The sequence below is a fragment of the Bufo gargarizans genome, chromosome 1, assembly GCF_014858855.1.
Source record: "Bufo gargarizans isolate SCDJY-AF-19 chromosome 1, ASM1485885v1, whole genome shotgun sequence".
NCBI lineage: Eukaryota > Metazoa > Chordata > Amphibia > Anura > Bufonidae > Bufo > Bufo gargarizans.
Genome location: NC_058080.1, coordinates 137,898,499 through 137,921,556, shown reverse-complemented (window position 1 = coordinate 137,921,556; position 23,058 = coordinate 137,898,499). Strand labels below are relative to the sequence as shown.

The 23,058-nt window shown below is 45.9% G+C and overlaps 1 protein-coding gene across 1 annotated transcript in view; it reads right to left on the bottom strand.

The window, feature by feature from the left end:
- Positions 1 to 23,058, bottom strand: part of NIPAL1 (NIPA like domain containing 1) — a 49,818-nt gene that overhangs the window by 8,545 nt on the left and 18,215 nt on the right. Inside the window, exons 2-3 of the mRNA XM_044292853.1 lie at positions 11,425 to 11,691; positions 2,807 to 2,863 (exon numbers count right to left, since the gene is read on the bottom strand). Coding sequence (XP_044148788.1) covers positions 2,807 to 2,863; positions 11,425 to 11,691 — 324 coding nt within the window. The remainder of the gene's footprint in view (positions 1 to 2,806; positions 2,864 to 11,424; positions 11,692 to 23,058) is intronic.

The following is a 23,058-nucleotide window of genomic DNA, read 5'->3' as shown; positions in this document are numbered from 1 at the left end:
CAGGAAGAGTCTGCATCGCATCGCTGACATGGAGGTAAGTAGAAGTGTTTATTATTATTATTTTTTATACCCGACTTTTACTGCCATGGGGGAGCGGGAGGCACCTGATACTGGCACCTGGGAAGGGGGGGGGGGAGCGGGAGGCACTTGATACTGGCACATGGGGGGAGAGGGGTTGGCACCTAATACTGGCACCTGGGGGGGAGGGGGGTTGGCACCTGATACTGGCACATGGGGGGGAGAGGCACCTGATACTGGCACATGGGGGGAGGGAGAGAGGCACTTAATACTGGCACTTTTTTTGTGGGGGGGGGGAGGGAGATGGCACTATGATACTGGGACATGGGGGGTGGAAGGGGGGAGAGGCACCTGATACTGGCACCTGCGGGAGGGAGGGGGGGTTGGCACCTGATACTGGCACATGGGGGGGAGAGAGGCACTTGATACTGGCACTTTTTTTGTGGGGGGGGGAGATGGCACTATGATACTGGGACATGGGGGGTGGGGGAGAGGCACCTGATACTGGCACCTGGGGGGGGGGGGGGGGGTTGGCACCTGATACTGGCACATGGGAGGGGGGAGAGAGGCACCTGATACTGGCACATGGGGAGGGGGGAGGGAGAGAGGCACTTGATACTGGCACTTTTTTGTGTGGGGGGGAGAGTGCAATATGATACTGGGACATGGGGGGAGGAGAGAGACACTTGATACTGGCATGTGGGGGGGGGGGGTTGGCACTATGATACTGGCACATGGGGGGGAGAGAGGCACTTGATACTGGCACTTTTTTGGGGGGGAGATGGCACTATGATAATGGGACATGGGGGGGAAGAGAGAGGCACTTGATACCGGCACATGGGGGGGTTTGGCACTATGATACTGGCACATGGGGGGTGGGAAGGAGAGAGGTACTAGATACTGGCACATGGGGGGAGATGGCACTATGATACTGGGACATGTGGGGGGGGGAGAGGCACTTGATACTGGCACATGATGGGGGGGCATCTATGGGGACACTTACTGGCACATTATTGGGGGCATTAGGCCGGCAGCCTATCAGAGGCCGGACACTGAGGGGCATCTACTGGGGCACTATATATGGGGCATTTTATACTGGTACATTATGGGGGGCACTAGCAGGAAGGGGGGAGAGGAGCACTATGGGGGAATTTACTGGGGGCACTATATAGGGGTATTTTATACTGGCACAATATGGGGGCACTATGGGGACATTAGCTCAACTGGGGGCATTACAAGGGGGTATTTTTGCACTGTCACATTATAAAGGGAATTATTACTACTGGGTGGGCATTATGGTGAGCTTTATTACTCCCCCATGGTATGACCCCCTAGTAGCAGCACCAGCCTCTCCCTGCTCTGCTATCCCTTTGCCCCTTCTTCAAATCCTTATTATGAAATCTTTCTCATTAGGATAAAACACAACATCAGCTCCGCCGAGCCCCCGGCCAAAGTGTGGAAGTGGCGTCCGAGATCCCCAAGGGCCAAGTAATTGTAAGTTTTCATGTGAAATATGTTTATGTTATAGAAATATAGCCTACACTGTGCCCCACAATGTACAGTATACCGCTACACTGTGCCCCACAATGTACAGTATACCTCTATACTGTGCCCCACAATGTACAGTATACCTCTACACTGTGCCCCACAATGTACAGTATACCGCTACACTGTGCCACACAATATACAGTATATTGCTACACTGTGCCCCACAATATCCAGTATACCGCTACACTGTGCCAAAGAAGTGGGGTTTACACAGGAGGAGGGAGGTGCGAAGCGCGCTGAGGGGGGCCCTTACAAATATTTGCTGTGGGGCCCAGTCACTTCTAGTTACGCCCCTGGGTAAGATTACCTCTATATAGATAACACAGGATCCCCCATTCACAATATCACAGCTTATCTGATCCCTCCTGACCTCTGCACAGGTCACAAAGCATGCCTAGAAAACTCGCCCATAGAAGTCAATGAGGTCCCCTCCTGACCGACTGTGTCTATGGCCCCTGGCTATAAAGCATTTTTCTAAGGAAGGATGGCTACCCTTATAATCATGATCAGGAAATAAAATAAAACAAATCTACAATCAGAAAATAGATTAGAAATAAAGGCTGCATGTTGCTATCTGGTTTTAAAATGTCAGTGACATATTCCCTTTAATTGACTGGTTACAGCTTGAGTCACTACTCGGACCCCCACATATCGGCTACACCCCTGAAGAAGCCCACCAGCAAGTGTTCAGTTTCATTACCGTGCACCACCTGGGAAATTCTGCTTTATATTATGTGCCAAACCGATGTGGCTAATAAGTGAAATTCCTTCTATTTGATGCAGGCTCGGACTGGCCCACAGGGGTACAGGGGAAACCCCCGGTGGGCCCCTGAGCAAGGTGGGCCCCTAGTCTCCCACCCCCTGCACAAGTGGCACATAACACATTAAACTTACTGCACTGCATACATATATTCAATGTACAGCACCTCCACCAGCCTATGTTCATATAAAAAACTTGTTAGATTATTTATTATATTTGAATGTATCTGTAGGGTGGGCCCCCAAAATAAATTTCACTGGTGGGCCCTAGGTACCCCAGTCCGACACTGATTTGATGTGATCTGACCTCTCATCAGCAATGCACGTTGGTTGCCTTCGGTTGACAGTTTACCCAGGGTCACAATCACTGCCCTTCTGAATGAACAGGTGTGACCGCAATGTCAACAATACAGGGTGTATCCCGCATAAGCCAGTATATCCTTATTAGCTAAAGGTATAGTACATTAATAATCAGACTTACTTGAGAGTAGTCCAGCCCACCAGAGCCACTCCTTAAGGTACAAGAATCCGCCCTGTCCTGTAAAACAACTTTCTTTAATATTACACAGCAATGTCTTTCCAAAAGGTATAATGACGCATTGTAAACGGAATAAAACTAAACAAAAATAGCATATAGTATAACAGCATACATACAATGCAATTCAACAGTGTTTAAACATAATGCATCAGTTCCAAGAAATCAAATATCATATTGAATGGTTCCAATTAGATATTGATGGCCTATCCTGAGGATAAAGCTGGATTTAGATGGGGTGATATTTGGGAAGATTATCGTGAATTAACTTTCCTGTGAATGCTCGTTCCGACAATCTGCCCATCTAAAGGTGCAGTCAATCACCCGATGAATGAGCAAAACGATTGTTAGTGCCTGCAAGTAAATTATTGTTCCCAGGCAGCAGATCATCTAAACCGCAATGTGCTGCGCAGAAACAATGCAGCTGCATGAGGATGTCAGTGAACATCTCCTGTCTATATTAGGGTCCATGTGGTTGCAGTAAAAACATATCTCTAAAAGGCTGCCCCATAATCACATATAGAAAATAAAATTGTAAACATCTACACAGGTTAGAAAAAAATAAGTATAATCAGCAGGAGAGACATGGCAACCCCCCTTACCCAGGTCTTCCTATAACTGTCTACAAAGGAATTATTTTACCATCATAAACCCTTTTCTCTTTATGGCCAATCCCAATTTCAAAGGCCGAATTACCAAGCAGAAATTTCCAAGCATGACATACGCTTAGTGGCGTGCCTAAGGTGTTTGGCACCCAGGGCAAGTCCTTTCTCTGCCCTCCCCCCCCCCCCCCCCCCATCCAATATTTTTTTTTTAAATTGTACCCTCTCATAGTAATATTGCCCTCATTGTACAACCTTCACAGTAGTTTTGTCTACATATGTGCCTCCTCACAATAGTTATGCCCATACTGTGCCCCCTCACAGTATTTATGCCCTCACTGTACAACTTTTACAGTAGTTATTCCCACATTGTGCCCATTTAAAGTACTTATCCCTTCATTGTCCCCCTTTCACAGTAGTAATGCCCTATCTGTGCCCCCTTCACAGTTGCAATGCCCTCTCTAAGCCTCTTCAGAGTAGTTATGCCCTCACTGTGCCCCCATAACAGTAATAATGCCCACTCAGTGCCCCATAACAGTTATGCCCACTCCCTTCACAGGAGTAATGTTCTCTGTGACCCCTTCACAGTATTAATGTCCTCTGTGCCCCCTTCATAATAGTAATGCCCATTGTGCCCCTTCATAGTAGTAATGGCCATTGTGCTCCCTTCGTAATAGTAATGCCCATTGTGCCCTTTTCACAGTAGTAATAATGCCCATTTTTCCCCCTTCACAGTAATAATGCCTATTGTGCCCTCTTCATAGTAATAATGCTCATTGTTCCCCCTTCATAGTAGTAATGCACATTGTGCCCCTTAATAGTAGTATTGCCCTCTGTGTCCCCATTGTAGTAGTATTTCCCTCTGTGCCCCCTTTGTAGTAGTAATGCTCTCTGTGCCCCCTTTGTAGTAGAAATGACCTCTGTGCCCCCTCTGTTAAAAAAAAATAAAAAAAACACCACAGTAACTACTCACCTTGTCCCGTTCCTGAAGCTCACAGTCCTCTCTCCCCTGCAGACACAGCTCGCTCTGCAGCACTGTGTGGGCAGAGCTTATGCAGATTTCTGGGCTGCAGGCTCTGCCCACACAGGCCAGAAGCACGATCTGTGTCTGCAGGCTGAATGGTGGAGTGGGGAGCAGAAGGCTTCCTTCTTCATCATTCAGTGAGGGAGAGAAGGAGCGCAGGGAGCTGAGTGACTGGACCGCAGCTCCTGGAGTGCCAGCAATGCGCTTCCATCTGTTTTGATGGAAGTGCTCAATCCTTTTAAGCTCTGGCACCCCCTGAGAGCCGGCATCCGAGGCGGACTGCCCCCCACTTAGCACCCCACTGCATATGCTCCCAATATTAAAGGGCATCTGTCAGCAGATTTGTACCTATGACACCGGCTGACCTGTTACATGTGCACTTGGCAGCTGAAGACATCTGTGCTGTTAATATGTGCCCTAATTACTGAGAAACATGATGTATATGCAAACGACCCTCTAGGAGCAACAGGGGCGTTGCCATTACACCTAGAGGCTCTGCTTTCTCTGCAATTGCCGTGCCTTCTCCACTTTGATTGACAGGACCAGGCAGTAAAAAAAACAACGTCATCACACCTAGCCCTGTCAATAAAAGTGGAGAGGGTGTGGCAGTTGCAGAGAGAGCTGAGCCTCTAGGGGTAATGATAATGCCCCTGGTGCTGCTAGAGGCTAATTTGCATATGTTAAAACATCATTTTTTATGGGCACATATGAACACCGGACCAACACAGATGCCTTCAGCTGCCAAGTGCACATGTAACAGGTCAGCCAGTCTCATAGGTACAAATCTGATGACGTCCTTTAATAATAAAGGCGATCCTGTCTATCATTTGCATATGCTCAGCAAAACATGCAAAACTGAACATGAAAAGTAAGATAGCCCTTCACAACACCGACTGTCAGTGCTCTAATGACCTGCGTAACCTCAACCAGATATATTTTCTTCTGAAGCCTTGAACTCCCATAATTTAAAACTGCCTTTAAAATTTGCACAGGTCATGATGAGTACAGATGTAGTAGAGTTAACACTCATGATTTATGAGATGTGTTATCTAAACTAAATGAGTTAAAGGATAACTGTCACACTTAGACCCTAATTTCAATTTTCATATATGTAGTTACTAATAGCATGATATTCCAGAATCAGTTACTATTAGACTGACTTACCCCATATTTAATAAGATTCAGCCCTTAGCAACCAGTCTGCATAAAACTGCAATCTCACTATTCAGTTAAGATGGCCGCCACTGCCCTCACCCTGAGGCTAATCCCGCCTGCCCTCACTAGCCAGTAACAATAGCCCCCCAAAAGTGTCAGTAACCAGAGCCCTCCCCCTAAAGGGTTAATCTCCTGCAGCACAAAGGGGTCCTCTTACCACATGTTGCTGTCATTTATACACTGAGCAGACGGCAGATCTCCCTTCCCTCGTCTGCGCTGCTTCCACTCTGCATTGTCCAGCTCTGCTGAGTGAGGGAACGTCTGCCAAGCGCAGGGACAGGGAGAAGTGCACACAGCCCAGGCACTGTTATCAGCTGCTGGGGAGGACCTGGCTTTAATCATTTACTTACAGTCCCTGGCTGTCTGTAATCTGACCTTGCACGCTGCGTGCTTCTGCGTCCTCCGTCCTTCAACACAGAGGACGGACCCTGCATAGCAACCTGATTTTAAGCACAGGTAAAAGTAGGCAGTACAGGGAACAAAACTGTCGAATTAAGGGGTAATTGAATACATGATGAAAAGTTGAAATAGGGCCACCAAGGAGATATTAATCACCACAATCCAATACTCAAAAAAATATATATACGACAGTTATCCTTTAAGCAAACACCTTCAATTGCTTTTCAATGGCTTTTGTCTCAAGATAATGCGATGAGTTAAGAAATTTGAGTTAAGAGCTTGAGTGCTACCCCTGCTACATCTGTATTATGAACAAAAGTAAGTCTGACACCACATAGAGGAACATGACCTGTTATAAAGGCACAGACTTGGCTCCCTTTCCTGTGGCTCTGAAGGATTAATAAAAAACAGGCCTTTTGACCGTAGATATCAAACCGTATCATGTAAAATAGACCATGTGTCAGCAAATATTAGGAGATCATTTCTTAACAAGAAGTAATCATAAATGTTAATATTAAAGGTGTAATTCATAGAAATTAGAGTGCCAACAAGCACTACCTAACGTTTTCCCTTTATGTTAGTCAGACAGTGGCGTAGCTATAGGGGTTTAAGTGGACACAGTTGTGATTGGGCCCCTAAGCTCTAAGCTAGGGGGCCCATAGACCACTCTCACCATACTATGATTGACTGTACTGTCACTTCTTTAACAAGATGTATTAACAGCCTATGGCCTCATGCACACGACCGTTGTGTGCATCCGTGGCCGTTGTGCCGTTTTCCGTTTTTTTTCGCGGACCCATTGACTTTCAATGGGTCCGTGGAAAAATCGGAAAATGCACCGTTTGGCAGCCGCATCCGTGATCCGTGTTTCCTGGCCGTGAAAAAAATATGACCTGTCCTATTTTTTTCACGGCCAACGGTTCACGGACCAATTCAAGTCAATGGGTCCGTGAAAAAACACGGATGCACACAAGATTGTCATCCGCGTCCGTGATCCGTGTCCGTAATCCGTGTCCGTTTTTTCCTATCATTTCAATGGCAAACTTGACTTAGATTTTTTTTTCATTTTTCATGTCCGTGGATCCTCCAAAAACCAAGGAAGACCCACGGACGAAAAAACGGTCACGGATCACGGACCTACGGACCACGTTTTTGCGGACCTTAAAAAAAAAACGGTCGTGTGCATGAGGCCTATATGTGAATATTCTGTTGGACTGTCATCCCAATTCTATATCTACTATTATCATGAGGATTACCTTGTAGATACCATTTTCTTGAATTACTTATCTATATAGGAGTTCTATCTCTCTGTGCCGAGTGCTACAGAACACACTTACAGTATTTTGCATATAATTTTCAATGGCGTACTACTGCCGAAATGCAGGCAAAAATTCTAAAAATAGCTTTCTTTGAATATTGAGTTAAAAAAATACCCCTTTCTTACAGAAGTTTCTCTTTCCTGACATTGCACAACAAGTAGTTTTATCTTGAATCCTCCTCCTATCTCTGGTGTTGCTGATGCTCTATTTGTATGTCTAGTAGAATTGTATGGATAAATTAGGGTTAACCTCCTTGGCTAATCCTCTTAGGTTGCCAGAAGATGGTTCTGGGTCCTCCCCCTGGTTAGTCAGTAGAGAATCTAGTTCTGCCTGATGAACAGTGAGGACCTACATGTGCAAGTCATCATAGCTAGGTCCGAGCTCAGAAAACTTTTATCTCTGGGACTTCTACAGCCAAGGAGGCTAGTTTACCACCAAAAAGTGCTCCGAAGAGAAGGAAATCAGAATGTTCAGAATCTACAAGACTGTACATTTAGAGTTAGTTAGCAAGGTATTGTGCAAGTTTATGGCTGATAGAGACATTGCAGCTGTGATAGGGAACATTGATAAAGCAACCTTCCACGGTTTGGCCAACTGTATCTTAAATTTGCACCCCTTAGCCTGGGAATTGCAGAAACAGTTAACAAGAACCTAATTTCCAGCTAGGTTTTTCCATCATTGCTGCTGTCCATATCTTGCTATTTGGAGAAATTGCATTGGGACCTACTTGAAACTGTGCCTTGTTACTGTGGTACTAGTGTCTTGTACTACTCCTCCTATTTTGCACTTTAGTAGAAAGAGATTTATCTATACCGACTGGCCTGGTTACTGACTCAACCATTTGCCGGCCACTGCTCCTGCTCTCCTGCCTTGCACCCAGACCAAAACCTAACATCAATGGCAACCCAAACTATCACCAGACAGGAGCCCCAACACCAGGTGTGTCCTGAGGTAAGAAAGGGTGCGCCTTCCAGTCACTGTGTGGCCCTAGGGATCCCCAGTGCGAGGATTGTCAATGTGATTTTTGAGTACAGCTACTACCGCCAGAGCCACTACCACTCCCATACTCCGGTCAGGGCCGGTGCAAGGATTTTTGCACACACAAGCGAAGCTACATTTTGGCGCCCCCCCACAACTCGGTGGGGGTGATGTAAAAAGGAGGGCGTGATGTGACATGGAGGGGGATGAGAAATGTGACATGGAGGGGGATGAGAAATATGACATGGAGGGGGATGAGAAATGTGACATGGAGGGGTATGAGAAATGTGACATGGAGGGGGATGAGAAATGTGACATGGAGGGGGATGAGAAATATGACATGGAGGGGGATGAGAAATGTGACATGGAGGGGTATGAGAAATGTGACATGGAGGGGGATGAGAAATGTGACATGGAGGGGGATGAGAAATGTGACATGGAAGGGGATGAGAAATATGACATGGAGGGGGATGAGAAATGTGACATGGAGGGGTATGAGAAATGTGACATGCAGGGGGATGAGAAATGTGACATGGAGGGGGATGAGAAATGTGACATGGAGGGGGATGAGAAATGTGACATGGAGGGGGATGAGAAATGTGACATGGAGGGGGATGAGAAATGTGACATGGAGGGGAATGAGAAATGTGACATGGAGGGGGATGAGAAATGTGACTTGGAGGGGGATGAGAAATGTGACATGGAAGGGGATGAGAAATGTGACATGGAGGGGGGAGAAATGTGACATGGAGGGGGGAGAAATGTGACACGGAGGGGGGAGAAATGTGACATAGGGGGGTGATTTTTATTTTACAAATGATCCGTGAGACCAATAGCTGTCTCTAGGTTGACACGTGTGATGATTTTCTAAATTAAAACATAACATTTATTGTATTTAAGTTATAAAAAATGTTCACACTGGACTAACACTTAAAATTGTCAGCTTAAGCTTGCTGTCTGTGTGGTGATTTTTTATTATTTTGAAGGTAATAGTGGCGTCTTGGGATCCTGGTGGAAGTGCTGCTATCTGTCCAAATATTTGGATTAATTAGCTCTGTTTGGCTGCTTTGTATTTAGCAACCGCCACAGATGCTAGCTTATACCAGCTCTGTTGTGCCACAATACTGTGGTTCGTCACAGTAGCTGGTGCGTACAAACTCCTCTCTATTATTGACAGTGGCTGTTGCAAAATTCACCAACATTCCCCTATCTGACTGCTGCTCAACTTCCTCCTATTAGCTAGTACACTGCAGGCTATCGCATGCTTTACAGCACTCTGCCCCCCGACATGTTTCGCCAATAGGGGGGTGATGTGACATTTCTCCCCCCCCCCCCCATGTCACATCACCCACTGCTTTTTATATCACCCCCTTTGTGTCACATTTCTCTCCCCATGTCACATTTCTCCCCCTCCATGTCACATTTCAACCCCCTCCATGTCACATTTGAACCCCCTCATGTCACATCACCCCCTGCTTTTTACATCACCCCCTTTGTGTCACATTTCAACCCCCTCCATGGCACATTTCTCCCCCTAAATGGCACATTTCCCCCCTCTATTAATGTTGTGTGAAAATAAACATTACGCTCCTCACCTGGGCTTGTTCCCGTCTGCAGCAGCTCCCCTTCTCCTCTGTGTGGTCCTGATATCTTCTCTCTGTGCTCCCGACTTTGAGGACCTTTCCCACTCAGCCAATCAGTGGCTGCAGCTGTGTCATGTATCAGACCAGTGATTGGCTCAGCGGGAAATCACTGCCCTGACACGTGACACAGCTGCGGCCACTGATTGGCAGAGTGGGAAAGGTCCTCAAACAACTTGTCAGGACTCGGGAGCCCAGAGAGAAGATATGAGGACCACCACACAGAGAACAACCACAGGAGGCCGGCGGCATGCAAGTGATTAATATTTTTATTTTATTTTTGAGTTTCATTTTTCCGCCCCCCCTTCTCAGCGCCCTAAGGCGTCCGCTTGGTCTGCCTTATTATAGCACAGGGCCTGCCTACAGTCACTCTTCCTGGAGCTGATAAGTGATTGATTTCTGATAATCTTGTCTTCATGAGACAGACCCTTAATGCTATGCCTTGGGGTATTACTATAATAACAGTTATAAGAGTTATACATGTAGACAGTATTGTGATGATGTTACTGCAGTCTACGCTACGGGGGGACTTTGGAATTTGATGCTAGTATAATTTTTTTTCTGAATTCTTTTATGTTTAGTGTTCCTTTAAAAAGAACCCGTTGCCACAAAATGCTGTGTAATCTGCAGTTAGCATGTTATAGAGAAGGAGGAACTGAGCAGATTGATATATTTCTGTGAGAAAAGTTTCAGCAAAACTTTATAATATTTTTAATTTATACATTTAAATCTCTGCTACTTTTGAACTTAAGATCACCCCTGCTATCAGTGACTGACAGCTATCTGTGTATATACACTTACACAGAGAATGCTATTGCTGATAACACCTCCCCCGTGCACAGCTATCAGTGACTGACAGTTATCTCTATATAGACACTTACACAGAGAATGCTATCAATCTCTGATAACACCTCCCTGTGTTCATCTATCAGTGACTGACAGCTATCTATGTATACACACTTACACAAAGAATGCTATCAATCACTGATAACACCTTCCCCATGTACAACTATAAGTGACTGACCGATATCTCTGTATACACACTTACACAGGGAATCCTATCAATCACTGATAAAGATGGCCCCTGTGTACAGCTGAACTCAGAAAGAGCAGATATTTAAATGTAAAAGTTACAAGTTTTTATGACTCTTTTCCCACAAAACTTTAGATCAATCTGCTCTGCTCCTCCTGCTCTATAACAAGCAGATTATGCTGCATTCCATGGTGACAGGTCCTCTTTATGGCCAGCTTGTCATGCATGTGAACTTGATGAAAGTGATAACACTTCTCATACTGGTTAAGCGTAACATATATTTTACAATTATAGGCTAATGTCTGAAACTCTGAGCTTATCTTATCATGAACAAACATGCATTATTTTCCATACCTGCTCTGGTGACTCCTTTCTCAGCCAATCGTAAAAGACCTTTCTTCTTCATGATAAAACTCGACCCAATAAATAAACTGGAGCTTATCGCCAGGATTAAACCAATATAGAGGTTGTATTTGTTCCTAACAGAAGCAATGCTCAGGTTAGTCTCATTGGACTGGCTTATGTTGTGCAGGACGAATGATGATAGGTTCTCTGATGTGTTCATGATCTGACACCATGCCTGGACACCACCGTGATGACAAATCAGAGGTAACAGGGCCCCTAGAATAGGAAACACAACACAGTATATCAGGCATACTTCTATACATAACTCATATAAGGCATTGCATCGGCATAGGAGGAACTGATTACAGAATGTGTGAAATCCTCACCAAATCTGATAACAATCCTAATCCAATGCATGGAAATGGGGTTTTGGCAACCCTGGAAAATTACTGCACCACTTTGCAAAAATATTACCCCAGTGTGGATTAGTGCCAATGACTACTGCAAATCCTGGTGGGGGTGCACAGCGTGTCAAACTGCACATCTGGGCCAGAATCCTGTAGCGACTACATGCCCTGTTGTAAATACCATAGAAGTAGTCCGTGCATTTGCCATGTGGCTGTTGAAAAGAGAGAAGGACTTCATACTGCAGAGAAACTGCGTTGTCCAGAATTTTAATAGCATGTCTGCTTCTTCCAAAAACGGCTCTGCCCCTGTCCTTGGGTTGTGTCTAGTACTGCAGCTCAGCTTCACAAAGTAAATATTTTTGTAATCCTAGACAATGCCTTTAATAAACAACAGGGGGAGGAACTTGACAAAGGATAATGAAAAGAGGGCGAAGCAGGAAATAAACACCAGACCCTTCTGCCCTTTGTAGCAAAACTGGCTAATTGGGAGTCTCCTTTTTATATTTGCTGAGCATCCCTCTTCTATCTATGTCACGGGATTTAGATTGTACTCCTCTAAGGACCCTACGAGTGACAACTCCGTGGCTAACTCTCTCATCAGCTCCTAGCAGGATGAAAAGAACCATTAGAATTTGCTGTCCTATTCTATCTATCAAGCATGAAGCGTGTGGCTGGCGGGTGGTGCGTCTGGCGCGTCATTCGACACGCTTGATGTGCTGACGTCACTTGAAGCTGCCCATCTAGACTGGGGAACCCTAATGGTTTATCTATGGACTACTTATGACATATGTAACTATTCTTATTACTGATCTAATCATGCCTGACAGCCGTTGCCACCATTGGTTTTTATGATCATGTTATCACTGCATATGAATTTATCATATATGAGTTACATGCATCACTGATGGAGACACAAATGTCCACAATCTACTCTGATATGTTTTTATTTCACCTAATCATGATACCAATGAGCAATAAAACACAAAAAAAAACTGAATACGGTTGTACAACACAAATAGAACGCAAGTGTCAAAAATGAATAGCTCCTAGATGGGACAAGCCCAGGCATTCAGCATATACACAAATATAATACATAAATGTATATCCAAAAATATATCTTTATTGAAATCGATAAAACAATTAAATTGATGCATAAATTGGTAAAGATAAACACAACCACATGGAGAGTGCACAAAACACGTCGGGACATCAGGTTATAGCATTGCAAGTAATGGAGAAGGTGGGATGGAAAAATAAGTATAAATGAATACAAAATCAAGCCATGTGGCTCCCCCACCTAGATAAAAAACCATCTAGGAGCTTTTCACGTAATCATGTAATTGTTTTATGACACATCACTCAATCATGTTATTGTCTAGAAAGGCCGGACGCTGGAGGTAGGCCTGCATGAGGGGTTTTGGGCTCCAGGGCCGAGGAGTGGAGTCGGGTTTTGCCGCTGCCTCGGCAAAGGGCTTGTGCTTTTTGTTCAATGAGGGGAGTTGCAAGTTCGGTCAAAAATGTAAATTTAAGCACGAGTGTTCGGGGTGCGGGGGGAGTCACTGGGCCAGCCGTTGTTTCTGGGGGCATAGGCCGAGGGGGGGAGAGACAGTTGGAAAAGGGGCGGACTCCGGTCAGGGTGGACGCGATCGGGCCGTATTTAAGTAGGTACCCGGATAGGGTGGGGGCGGAGCTGTTGCGGAGGGGGTTTGAGGAGGGGTTTGTGATTCTGTCTTGTCATGAGGATGCGGGGGGTGGAAGAGGTAAGAATTTGAGGTCGGCTTTGATGCACCCGGAAGTGGTGTCTCAGAAGCTAGCTAAGGAGGTGAGTTTGGGGAGAATGTATGGGCCGTTTGGAGTTACCAAAAGTTACCTTTGGGGAACTTGGTGGTTTCTCCGTTGGGGGTGGTTCCGAAGAAGGAGCCGAATGCTTTTCGGCTGATTCACCATTTATCTTTCCCAAAGGGGTTGTCGGTGAATGATGGGATTGATCCGGAATTGTGTTCGGTTGTTTACACCTCGTTTGATACGGCGGTTAGTTGGGTTAGGAGGTTGGGGCCTGGTGCGCTGTTGGCAAAGGCGGACATTGAGGCCGCGTTTCGCTTATTGCCGGTTCATCCGGATAGTTTGCGCTTGTTGGGATATTTTTGGGAGGGGGGTATTTTGTGGACGGGTATCTGCCGATGGGGTGTTCGATCTCTTGCGCTTATTTTGAGAAGTTTAGCTCCTTCTTGGAATGGGTGGTGAAGGATGTGGCGGGGTGTCAGTTGGTCATTCATTATTTGGATGACTTCCTTTGTTTGGGGCCGGCGGGTTCCGAGGTGTGTGGGTTGCTGTTGGCTTCGTTGCAGTCGGTGTTTAGGGAGTTCGGGGTGCCGTTGTCGGCAGAAAATACGGTTGGCCTCACTACAGAGTTATGTTTTTTGGAATGTAGGTTGCCTGCGGTGCAGTCGGCGAGGGTGGGGCCGAAGATTTGTTTGAAGGAGTTGCAATCCTTATTAGGGAAGTTTAATTTTGCTTGTAGGATTATTCCGATGGGCAGAATATTTTGTAGGAGGTTGGCGGCGGCAACGGCTGGTGTGGTGTCGGGTCACCATTTTATTCGGCTGGGGAAGGAATTGAGGAAGGACTTGGAGGTTTGGGACGGGTTTTTGGGACAATTTAATGGAAGGGCGTTGGTCGTGGGGGAGGTGGTGGAGAGTTTTGACTTGTTTTCGGATGCCGCTGGGGGGTGGGTTTTCGTGTGTATTGTGAAGGACAGTGGTGTGCGGGTGAATGGCCGGTGAGTTGGTTTGAGAGGGGTTGGGTTAGGAACGTGGCGTTGCTTGAATTGTTCCCAATAGTGCTGGCAGTGGTACTGTGGGGGGGCAAGTTCAAGGATAGGAAAGTGAGGTGGCATTGCGATAACTTGGGTGTTGTGCAGGCAATTAATAGTCTGACTGCATCTTCGCCTCCTGTAGTTAGGTTATTGCAGCACTTGGTGCTGATGTGTTTGCCGCTGAACACGTGGGTTGTGGCGGTGCATGTGCCGGGTGTTCATAACGGGGTGGCTCACTCTCTTTCTCGTTTGCAGTGGGAGCATTTTCGTCAGCTGGCTCCAGAGGCGGAGGAGGAGGGGTTGGAGTGCCCGGCGTGGCTCTGGGACCTATTGGAGGTACTATAGCGGATTTGTTTAGGAGGTCTTTGAGTGAAGGTACTTGGTCTGACTATGGTAAGGCGTGGCGTTCTTGGGAGCAGTGGTGTGTGAGTATTGGGGTTGGTGTTGATGGGGGGGAGATCCCATTGGTGTTGTTTTTGGGGCACATGGTGGAGGAGGGTTGGTCAGTGGCAAGGGTTAACCGGTGTTTTGCTGGTTTAGTTTTTGGTTTTAGATTGAGAGGCCTTCCGGATGTTACCAAATCATTTTTGGCTAAGCAGGTACTGAAGGGTTTTCGAACGTGGGGGCCGGGAGGCGGACGGTCGGAGGCTGGTGTCCTTTGAGTTGCTGTTGAGAGTGGGGGTTTGTGTGGAGCGGGTTTGTAGCTCGGAGAGTGAGGTCTGTTTATTTAGGCTGGCATTCGCGTTGGCCTTTTTTGGGGCTTTCCGGCTGGGGGAGCTGGTGAGTAAGAGTACGATATGTGGGGGCAGTTTGGCGAGTGATGATGTGGATTTGTACGAGGATAGGGTGGTTGTACGGATTAGGGTATCGAAGACGGACAGGGAAGGAAGGGGTCGGATGTCTGTATGCAGTGGCAGGGTGTTTGGTTTGTCCAGTGAATTGTTTGAGGGTATATAGGGCGGGGGGGGGGGTCCATTGTTGAGGCATCAGGATGGTTCTTTTTTGTCGAGGTTCCAATTTGTGGCGGTATTCAAGAAGTGTATGGCGGTACTGGGAATGGACTCTAGTGGCTTTACGGGTCATTCCTTTCGTATTGGGGCAGCGACGGAGGCTGCCAGATTGGGGTTGGGGGACGAGGTGATTAAGAAGATTGGGCGGTGGGAGTCGGCCCGTTTTAAGTCGTACGTGCGTCTGGGGGGGCTTGTGAGTTGGGGTTGGAGGGCGCAGTGGTTTTTGTTTGTGTTTTCATTCTCATTTTTCTTGTTGCAGGTAGTGAGGCAGCATTAGTCTGGATCCTGGGACATTCGTTCGTTTTTTGGGGTGCTTTGCGGGCGGATGTGAGGCCCAACGGGCGGCAGTTGGGGATAGGACGGGATGAAGCGGTGGTGAGATGGATTGGACGCAGGGGGATGTTGTGGGGGAGTGTGATGGGTGAGGTTTATAGGCATGCGAGGTTGGATAGGGCCCCGGATATTCTGGTGCTGCATGTGGGTGGTAATGACTTGGGGGTGAGGTCTTGTCGGGATTTGATCAAGGATATCAAGTTTGACTTGTTGCGCTTGTGGTCCTTGTTTCCAGGGATGATCACGGTTTGGTCGGATATGGTGTATAGGCAGTCATGGCCAGGTCGTTTGAGAGGGTGGATAAGACAAGGGTGAAGGTGAACAGGGCGGTGGGTAAGTTTGCGGCCCGGAATGGGGCGGTGGTGGTTCGGCATGTGGAGTTGGAGGCGGGTACAGGAGGATTTTGGAGGGCTGATGGTGTTCATTTGAACGCTGTGGGGATTGACTTGTGGTCTTTGGGCCTGCAGGGAGGCATCGAGAGGGCTCTTTGCATGTGGAGGAACGCGCGGGCTTGAGGGAGGAGTCAAGCCGCGCGTTGTTGGCGGGGGAAGGTCATAGAAGCTGGTGGTCTTGAATGGTGTGGAAAATGGGAGGGCCCCCAGGAGGGGGGGCTGGACTCTCATAGTTGGGGCATTTTTGGTTCGTTCAGAGAGGCGTCCGTCAGTTGGTGTCTCCGAGCTGGAGTTTTGCGGCTGGAGGCAAGATGGAAGTGCCGGGTTGGCGTGTTTATACATATATGTGAGAAATTTGGGGCTTCTATGACCTCCCTCGTCAGGGGGTATGGAAAAAGTTATTGTTATATATTTATATATATATATATATTTATATATGTTATGTATTTATTTATTTATTAATAAACGGCTGCTGTGGCCGATTTAATCCAACTTGGACTGTGTGTATTCATTTAAGGGGCGTGTGAGGTTGGGTGGTAAAAGGGGGGAGTTTTATGTGGAGTAAGTAGGCCCTGGGGAATGCACAATAACCCATTCATGATTATGTGCACAGGTATATAGACCTTCACATGGCTTGACACCTTTGTCCTCATTATGCTGGGCTGAAATATTGCAGGGAAATAAATTGGGTGTAACAACCTCTCCACCGTCAGCTGGAATGCTGCCTCATCTTTTATTTATTTGGACATCTATCTCACATGTATCTTTCTATCTATCGCTGGTTTTATCCCTTTTTGTGACACTTTCAAAGTCACCGATGACTATGTATTGGCTCCACCTCCAATAAGTGATATAATTGGGCCAAGAGCAGATATATTATGATTAGAAATGTTTCATGAAATACTTGCTTGCTGATTCACCTACAGCCCTGCCTCATTATGTCACAGCAGGATTAAATTAACGAACACTTAAATCACATCTAAACTGTTAAAACTCCAACAGCTACAACAAGAACAAGACTCATTCCGACTAAAAGTGACGTAATCTAGCAACAAGCAGAGCTGTATTCATCTATACGAGCATGCCACAGGATTAGGTTTTTACACTGACCTGTTCTTGTATTGACATTGCCTCCAGTGTGTCAAGCAATCAAAGTGTTTCAACTTTTAAAAAATTTATAGGGACAGTTACGTTTATAAATTTGTAAAATAATTTATTAGGAAAATATCTCTATATCTATTTATTTAAAAACTGCCCTTAAAGTGTCCTTTTAGTAACACTATAACTAACTGCTGCTAAGGAGAATCCGTCTGCGGTGTTTTATTGAATGCTGAATGCAGCTTCTCAGCCTGCCTCTGCTCTCTTTGCCCCAGCCACTGTCCCCATCTGTGCAAGTTTACTGTGATTTATACTGCGCTAAGGGTCCCTGCCTATATCATATGTTGTCAGCGCTGAAGTTTGTAGCCATGATCCTCTCCCTATGTTCCCAGCGTTAACCAGAAGCTCACTGGGAACATAGGAGCAGAGCTGCAGCGATCAGCCCTGATTGTATTTGTATTGTATACCTGTGTTTAACACTAAGGCCCCTTTCAAACAAACAATACGGATTGTGTCAGGATGCGTTCAGTGAAATTCGCACCATTTCGCAAACAATATAGTCAGTTTTGTCTGCAACTGCATTCAGTGTTTCCGTTTATTCTGCGCAGGTGCCATCAGTTTTGATGCTTTTTTTATACATACAGTCATGTGAAAAAATTAGGACACCCTTTTAAAGCATGTGGTTTTTTGTAACATTTTTAATAAAAGGTTATTTCATCTCCGTTTCAACAATACAGAGAGATTAAAGTAATCCGACTAAACAAAGAAAACTGAAGAAAAGTCTTTTCAAGATCTTCTGTAAATGTCATTCTACAAAAATGCCTATTCTAACTGAGGAAAAAGATAGGACACCCTTGCCCATAATAGCGAGTGTTACCTCCTTTGGCTGAAATAACTGCAGTGAGACGGTTCTTGTAGCCATCTACCAGTCTTCGACATCGGTCTGAGGAAATTTTACCCCACTCCTCAATGCAGAACTTTTTCAGCTGTGAGATGTTTGAGGGGTTTCTTGCACGTACAGCCCTTTTCAAGTCACCCCACAGCATCTCAATGGGATTCAAATCTGGACTTTGACTTGGCCATTCCAGGACTCTCCATTTCTTCTTTTTCAGCCAATCTTTGGTTGATTTACTAGTATGTTTTGGGTCATTGTCATGTTGCATGGTCCAGTTCCGCTTCAGCTTTAATTTTCGAACTGATGGTCTCACATGTTCTTCAAGCACCTTCTGATACACAGTAGAATTCATTGTGGATTCTATGATGGTGAGCTGACCAGGTCCTGCTGCAGCAAAGCAGCCCCAAACCATGACACTTCCACCTCCATGCTTCACAGTTGGTATGAGGTTCTTTTCTTGGAATGCTGTGTTTGGTTTACGCCAAACATGTCCTCTGCTGTTGTGTCCAAATAATTCAATTTTGGACTCATCTGTCCAAAGAACATTATTCCAGAAGTCCTGGTCTTTGTCAACTTTATCTCTGGCAAATGTCAGTCTGGCCTCGATGTTTCTCTTGGAAAGCAGCAAAGGTTTCCTCCTTGCACACCTCCCATGCAAGTTAAACTTGTACAGTCTCTTTCTGATTGTAGAGGCATGTACTTCTACATCAACAGTAGCCAGAGCCTGCTGTAGTTCTCGAGATGACACTTTAGGGTTTTTGGAGACCTCTTTTAGCATCTTGCGGTCTGCTCTTGGGGTGAACTTGCTGGGGCGACCAGTCCTGGGCATGTTGGCAGTTGTTTTGAAAGCCCTCCACTTGTAGACTATCTTCCGGACAGTGGAATGGCTGATTTCAAAATCTTTTGAGATCTTTTTAAATCCCTTCCCAGACTCATAGGCTGCTACAATCTTTTTTCTGAAGTCCTCTGACAGCTCTTTTGCTCTCACCATGGTGCTCACTCTCACTTCAACAGTCAGGAGCACACCAAACTAAATGTCTGAGGTTTAAATAGGGCAAGCCTCATTCAACATGCAGAGTAACGATCTACTAATTCTGTGCACCTGGTGTGATATACCTGTGTGAGATCTGAGCCAATTTAAGAGGGAATACATGTGAGGGTGTCCTATCTTTTTCCTCAGTTAGAATAGGCATTTTTGTAGAATGACATTTACAGAAGATCTTGAAAATACTTTTCTTCAGTTTTCTTTGTTTAGTTGGATTACTTTAATCTCTCTGTATTGTTGAAACGGAGATGAAATAACCTTTTATTAAAAATGTTACAAAAAACCACATGCTTTCAAAGGGTGTCCTAATTTTTTCACATGACTGTATATCTCCTAGCAATCATCAGTGAAAAATGCATTACATCTGGATGCGATGCGTTTTTCACTGAAGCTCCATTCACTTCTATGGGGCCAGGGCTGCGTGAAGAATGCACAATATAGAACATGTTGTGATTCTCACGCAACACAGAAATGATGGGTGAAAAAAACCCCGCTCATGTAAACAGACCCATTGCAATGGATTCAGTGTGGGTGCCATGCGTTCACTTCGCACATTGCACCCGCACGGAAAACTCGTTTGTGTGAAAGGGGGCTAACTGTTTGTTGCAGCACTGTTGTCTATCTTCCCTGTGCTAACCAGACCGGGAAGATAGGGAGAGGAGGGCTACAGAGTTCAGTGCTGACAACAGGCAGGGACTCCTAATACAAAACATACTAAAGCCTTTATTAGGTTAGTTACACAGAGGGAGGCAGTAACTGGGGCAATGACACTTAAAGGGAACCTGTCACCATGAAATGCAGTACAGTGTGCAGGCAGCATGTTCTACAGCAGGAGGAGCTGAGTAGCCATATCGTTTTGTGAGAAAAAGATTTCATAAAACTCTTAGGCCTCTTTCACACGGGCGTCATGTTTTTTGCCCGGTTAAGATGCGGGTGCGTTGCGGGAAAATGAGCGATTTTTTGGCGCGAGTGCAAAACATTGTAATGCGTTTTGCACGCGCGTGAGAAAAATCGGCATGTTTGGTTTGGATTAGGTGTTGTGTAGATTGTATTATTTTCCCTTATAGCATGGTTATAAGGGTGAAATAATAGCATTCTTAATTCAGAATGCATAGTAAAATAGGGCTGGAGGGGTTAAAAAAAAAATATATAATGTAACTCACCTTAATCCACTTGATCGCACAGCCGGCATCTCTTCTGTCTTCTTCTTTGCTGTGCACAGGAATAAGACCTTTGATGACGTCACTGTGTTCATCACATGGTCCAATCACACGGTTCATCACCATGGTGAGGGACCATGTGATGTGACGTCACCACAGGTCCTTAGCCGGCAGCTCAACATTACAGAAGACGACAGAGATCCGCAACTACGCGATCAAGTGGACTCGGTGAGTTAATTTCTTTTTATTTTTAACCCCTCCATCACTATTTTACTTTGCATAGAATGCTATTATTTTTCCTTATAACCATGTTATAAGGGAAAATAATACAGATCCGGTCCCCAGCCCTATCGTCACCCAGCAACCATGCATGAAAATCGCACCACATCCGAACTTGTTTGCGGATGCTTGTGATTTTCACGCGGCCCCATTCACTTCTATAGGGCCTGCGTGAAAAACGCTGAATATAGAGCATGCTGCGATTTTCACGCAACGCACAAGTGATTGCTCATGTGAACAGCCCCATAGAAATGAATGGGTCAGGATTCAGTGCGGGTGCAATGCGTTCAACTCACGCATTGCACCCGCGCAGAATATTCGCCCGTGTAAATGGGGCCTTAGGGGCACATTTATTAGGACCAGCATTTTAGACGCAGAGTTATGAAGAGGCGAAGGCTTCCTTGCTTAATTTCTACATTTATATCTCTGTTGTTTCTGAGTTCAGTAGTACAAGGGGGTCTTATCAGAGATTGATAAGGGTTTATTCACATCAATGTTTTGTAACTCTTGTAGTCTGTCTATGTCAGATTATAGTCAATGGGAATCCATAGTGCTTGCACACTATAGGAAAACAGGCTGGCCTATGCGCACCCCTGCTGTACCAGCCACCAGAGGCCGGCTCATTTTCCTATAGTAGGCAGGCATGACCACCGCTAGTGGGTTGCAAGGTGGTCATAACCCCTGAATATGAGCAGTGTATAATGTGATGGAAAAATCAAGCCGGCAAAGGAAGCAACATGGACAATCACAATACATTAGTAAGTGCCTTGTATTAGCTTTCTCTATAGTATACATGCCATTTGCTGTAGTGAGACAACCCCTTCAAGACTCCTTCACTAATTTGCTTTCGTTTTTGGAAGCTGCTTTTTAAACATCAGAATGGGACAGATCTCCTAATCCTATAGATGCTATACACTTAGACAGGCTGTCTAGACCTGCACTCCATTTACCATAGTGGCTCAGGCTGGGTGATACATGTGGTGCAGGGATAGATACGTTTCTTTAAATGGGCGGCGACTAGAGCCTCTCTAGTATTGCGGATGCTATTGGCATCGCTGGATGTTTTGCTCCGCGTGACAAGGAGATAGAGCTGCAGCCATGCGGGCATCATGAGCGATGTGAGTGAGGCAAGTACAATCTGTGTGAGGGGCCTGGGCATTGGGGGAGGGCATTTTTGGGGCTGGATACCCCTTTAACTCTGTAGTAACTATTGAGACTTGGCTTGGTTTGAGACACACTTTTATGCCAGAATTGTAGTGCAATTTTGGCACTAAATGTCGCATATTAGGCAACATCCCCTTTCCCATCAATCCACTCACCTTTTCGAGATGCCCCCTTGTGGCGGGCTTGGTGCAGATGATTTCTCATAAACTAGATGTGACAAATTGCACCAAATTTTAGCACAGTTTATGACTAGCAGGGCCGGTGCTACCATAAGGCAGACCAAGCGGCTGCCTTAGGGCGCACCCTGGGGGAGGGCGGAGCTGCGAGGGGGGGCACCAAAATGTAGCTTCGCTTGTGTTGGCAAAAATCCTTGCACCGGCCCTGATGACTAGGTACTAGATCAGGGAACAGCAACCTGCGGCACTCCAGCTGTTGTGAAGCTACATTTCCCAGCATGCTCCATTCATTTCTATTGGAGTTCTGAGAACAACTGAGCAAATATGCATGCTGGGAGTTGTAGTTTCACAACAGCCGGAGCACAGGTTGCTGACCCCTGTGCTAGAGTATCTAGGTGCACTGACAATAAATGTGAGCCAATATTCATGGTAATAATAATATTTAATTTTTATTTATTATACCAGTCCTATGTCATTAAAAATTAAATACAAAACATTGCCCTTCTGCAGCAGAGTAATACAAGTTTATGACTGCTGACTTTTAAAGGGTTTATTTGCAAGGAAATCGTCATTATAAGAATAGGTTGAAGACTAGAATGACTGACAGAATGACAGCTCGATTATTCTGATAAGGCCTCCTGCACGCGGCCGTTGTGCGGCCATTCCGTGCATTGGGGACTGCAATTTGCGGTCCCCAATGCACGGGCCCCTCCGTGCGGCAGCCGTGACTGATCCAGACCCATTCAACTTGAATGGGTCGGTGATCCGTCCGCACTGTAAAAAAATTGAAATTTTTTGTCAAAGGCACGGACAGAAACCCCACGGAAGCGCAACGCAGCTCCGGATTGCGGACCCATTCAAGTGAATAG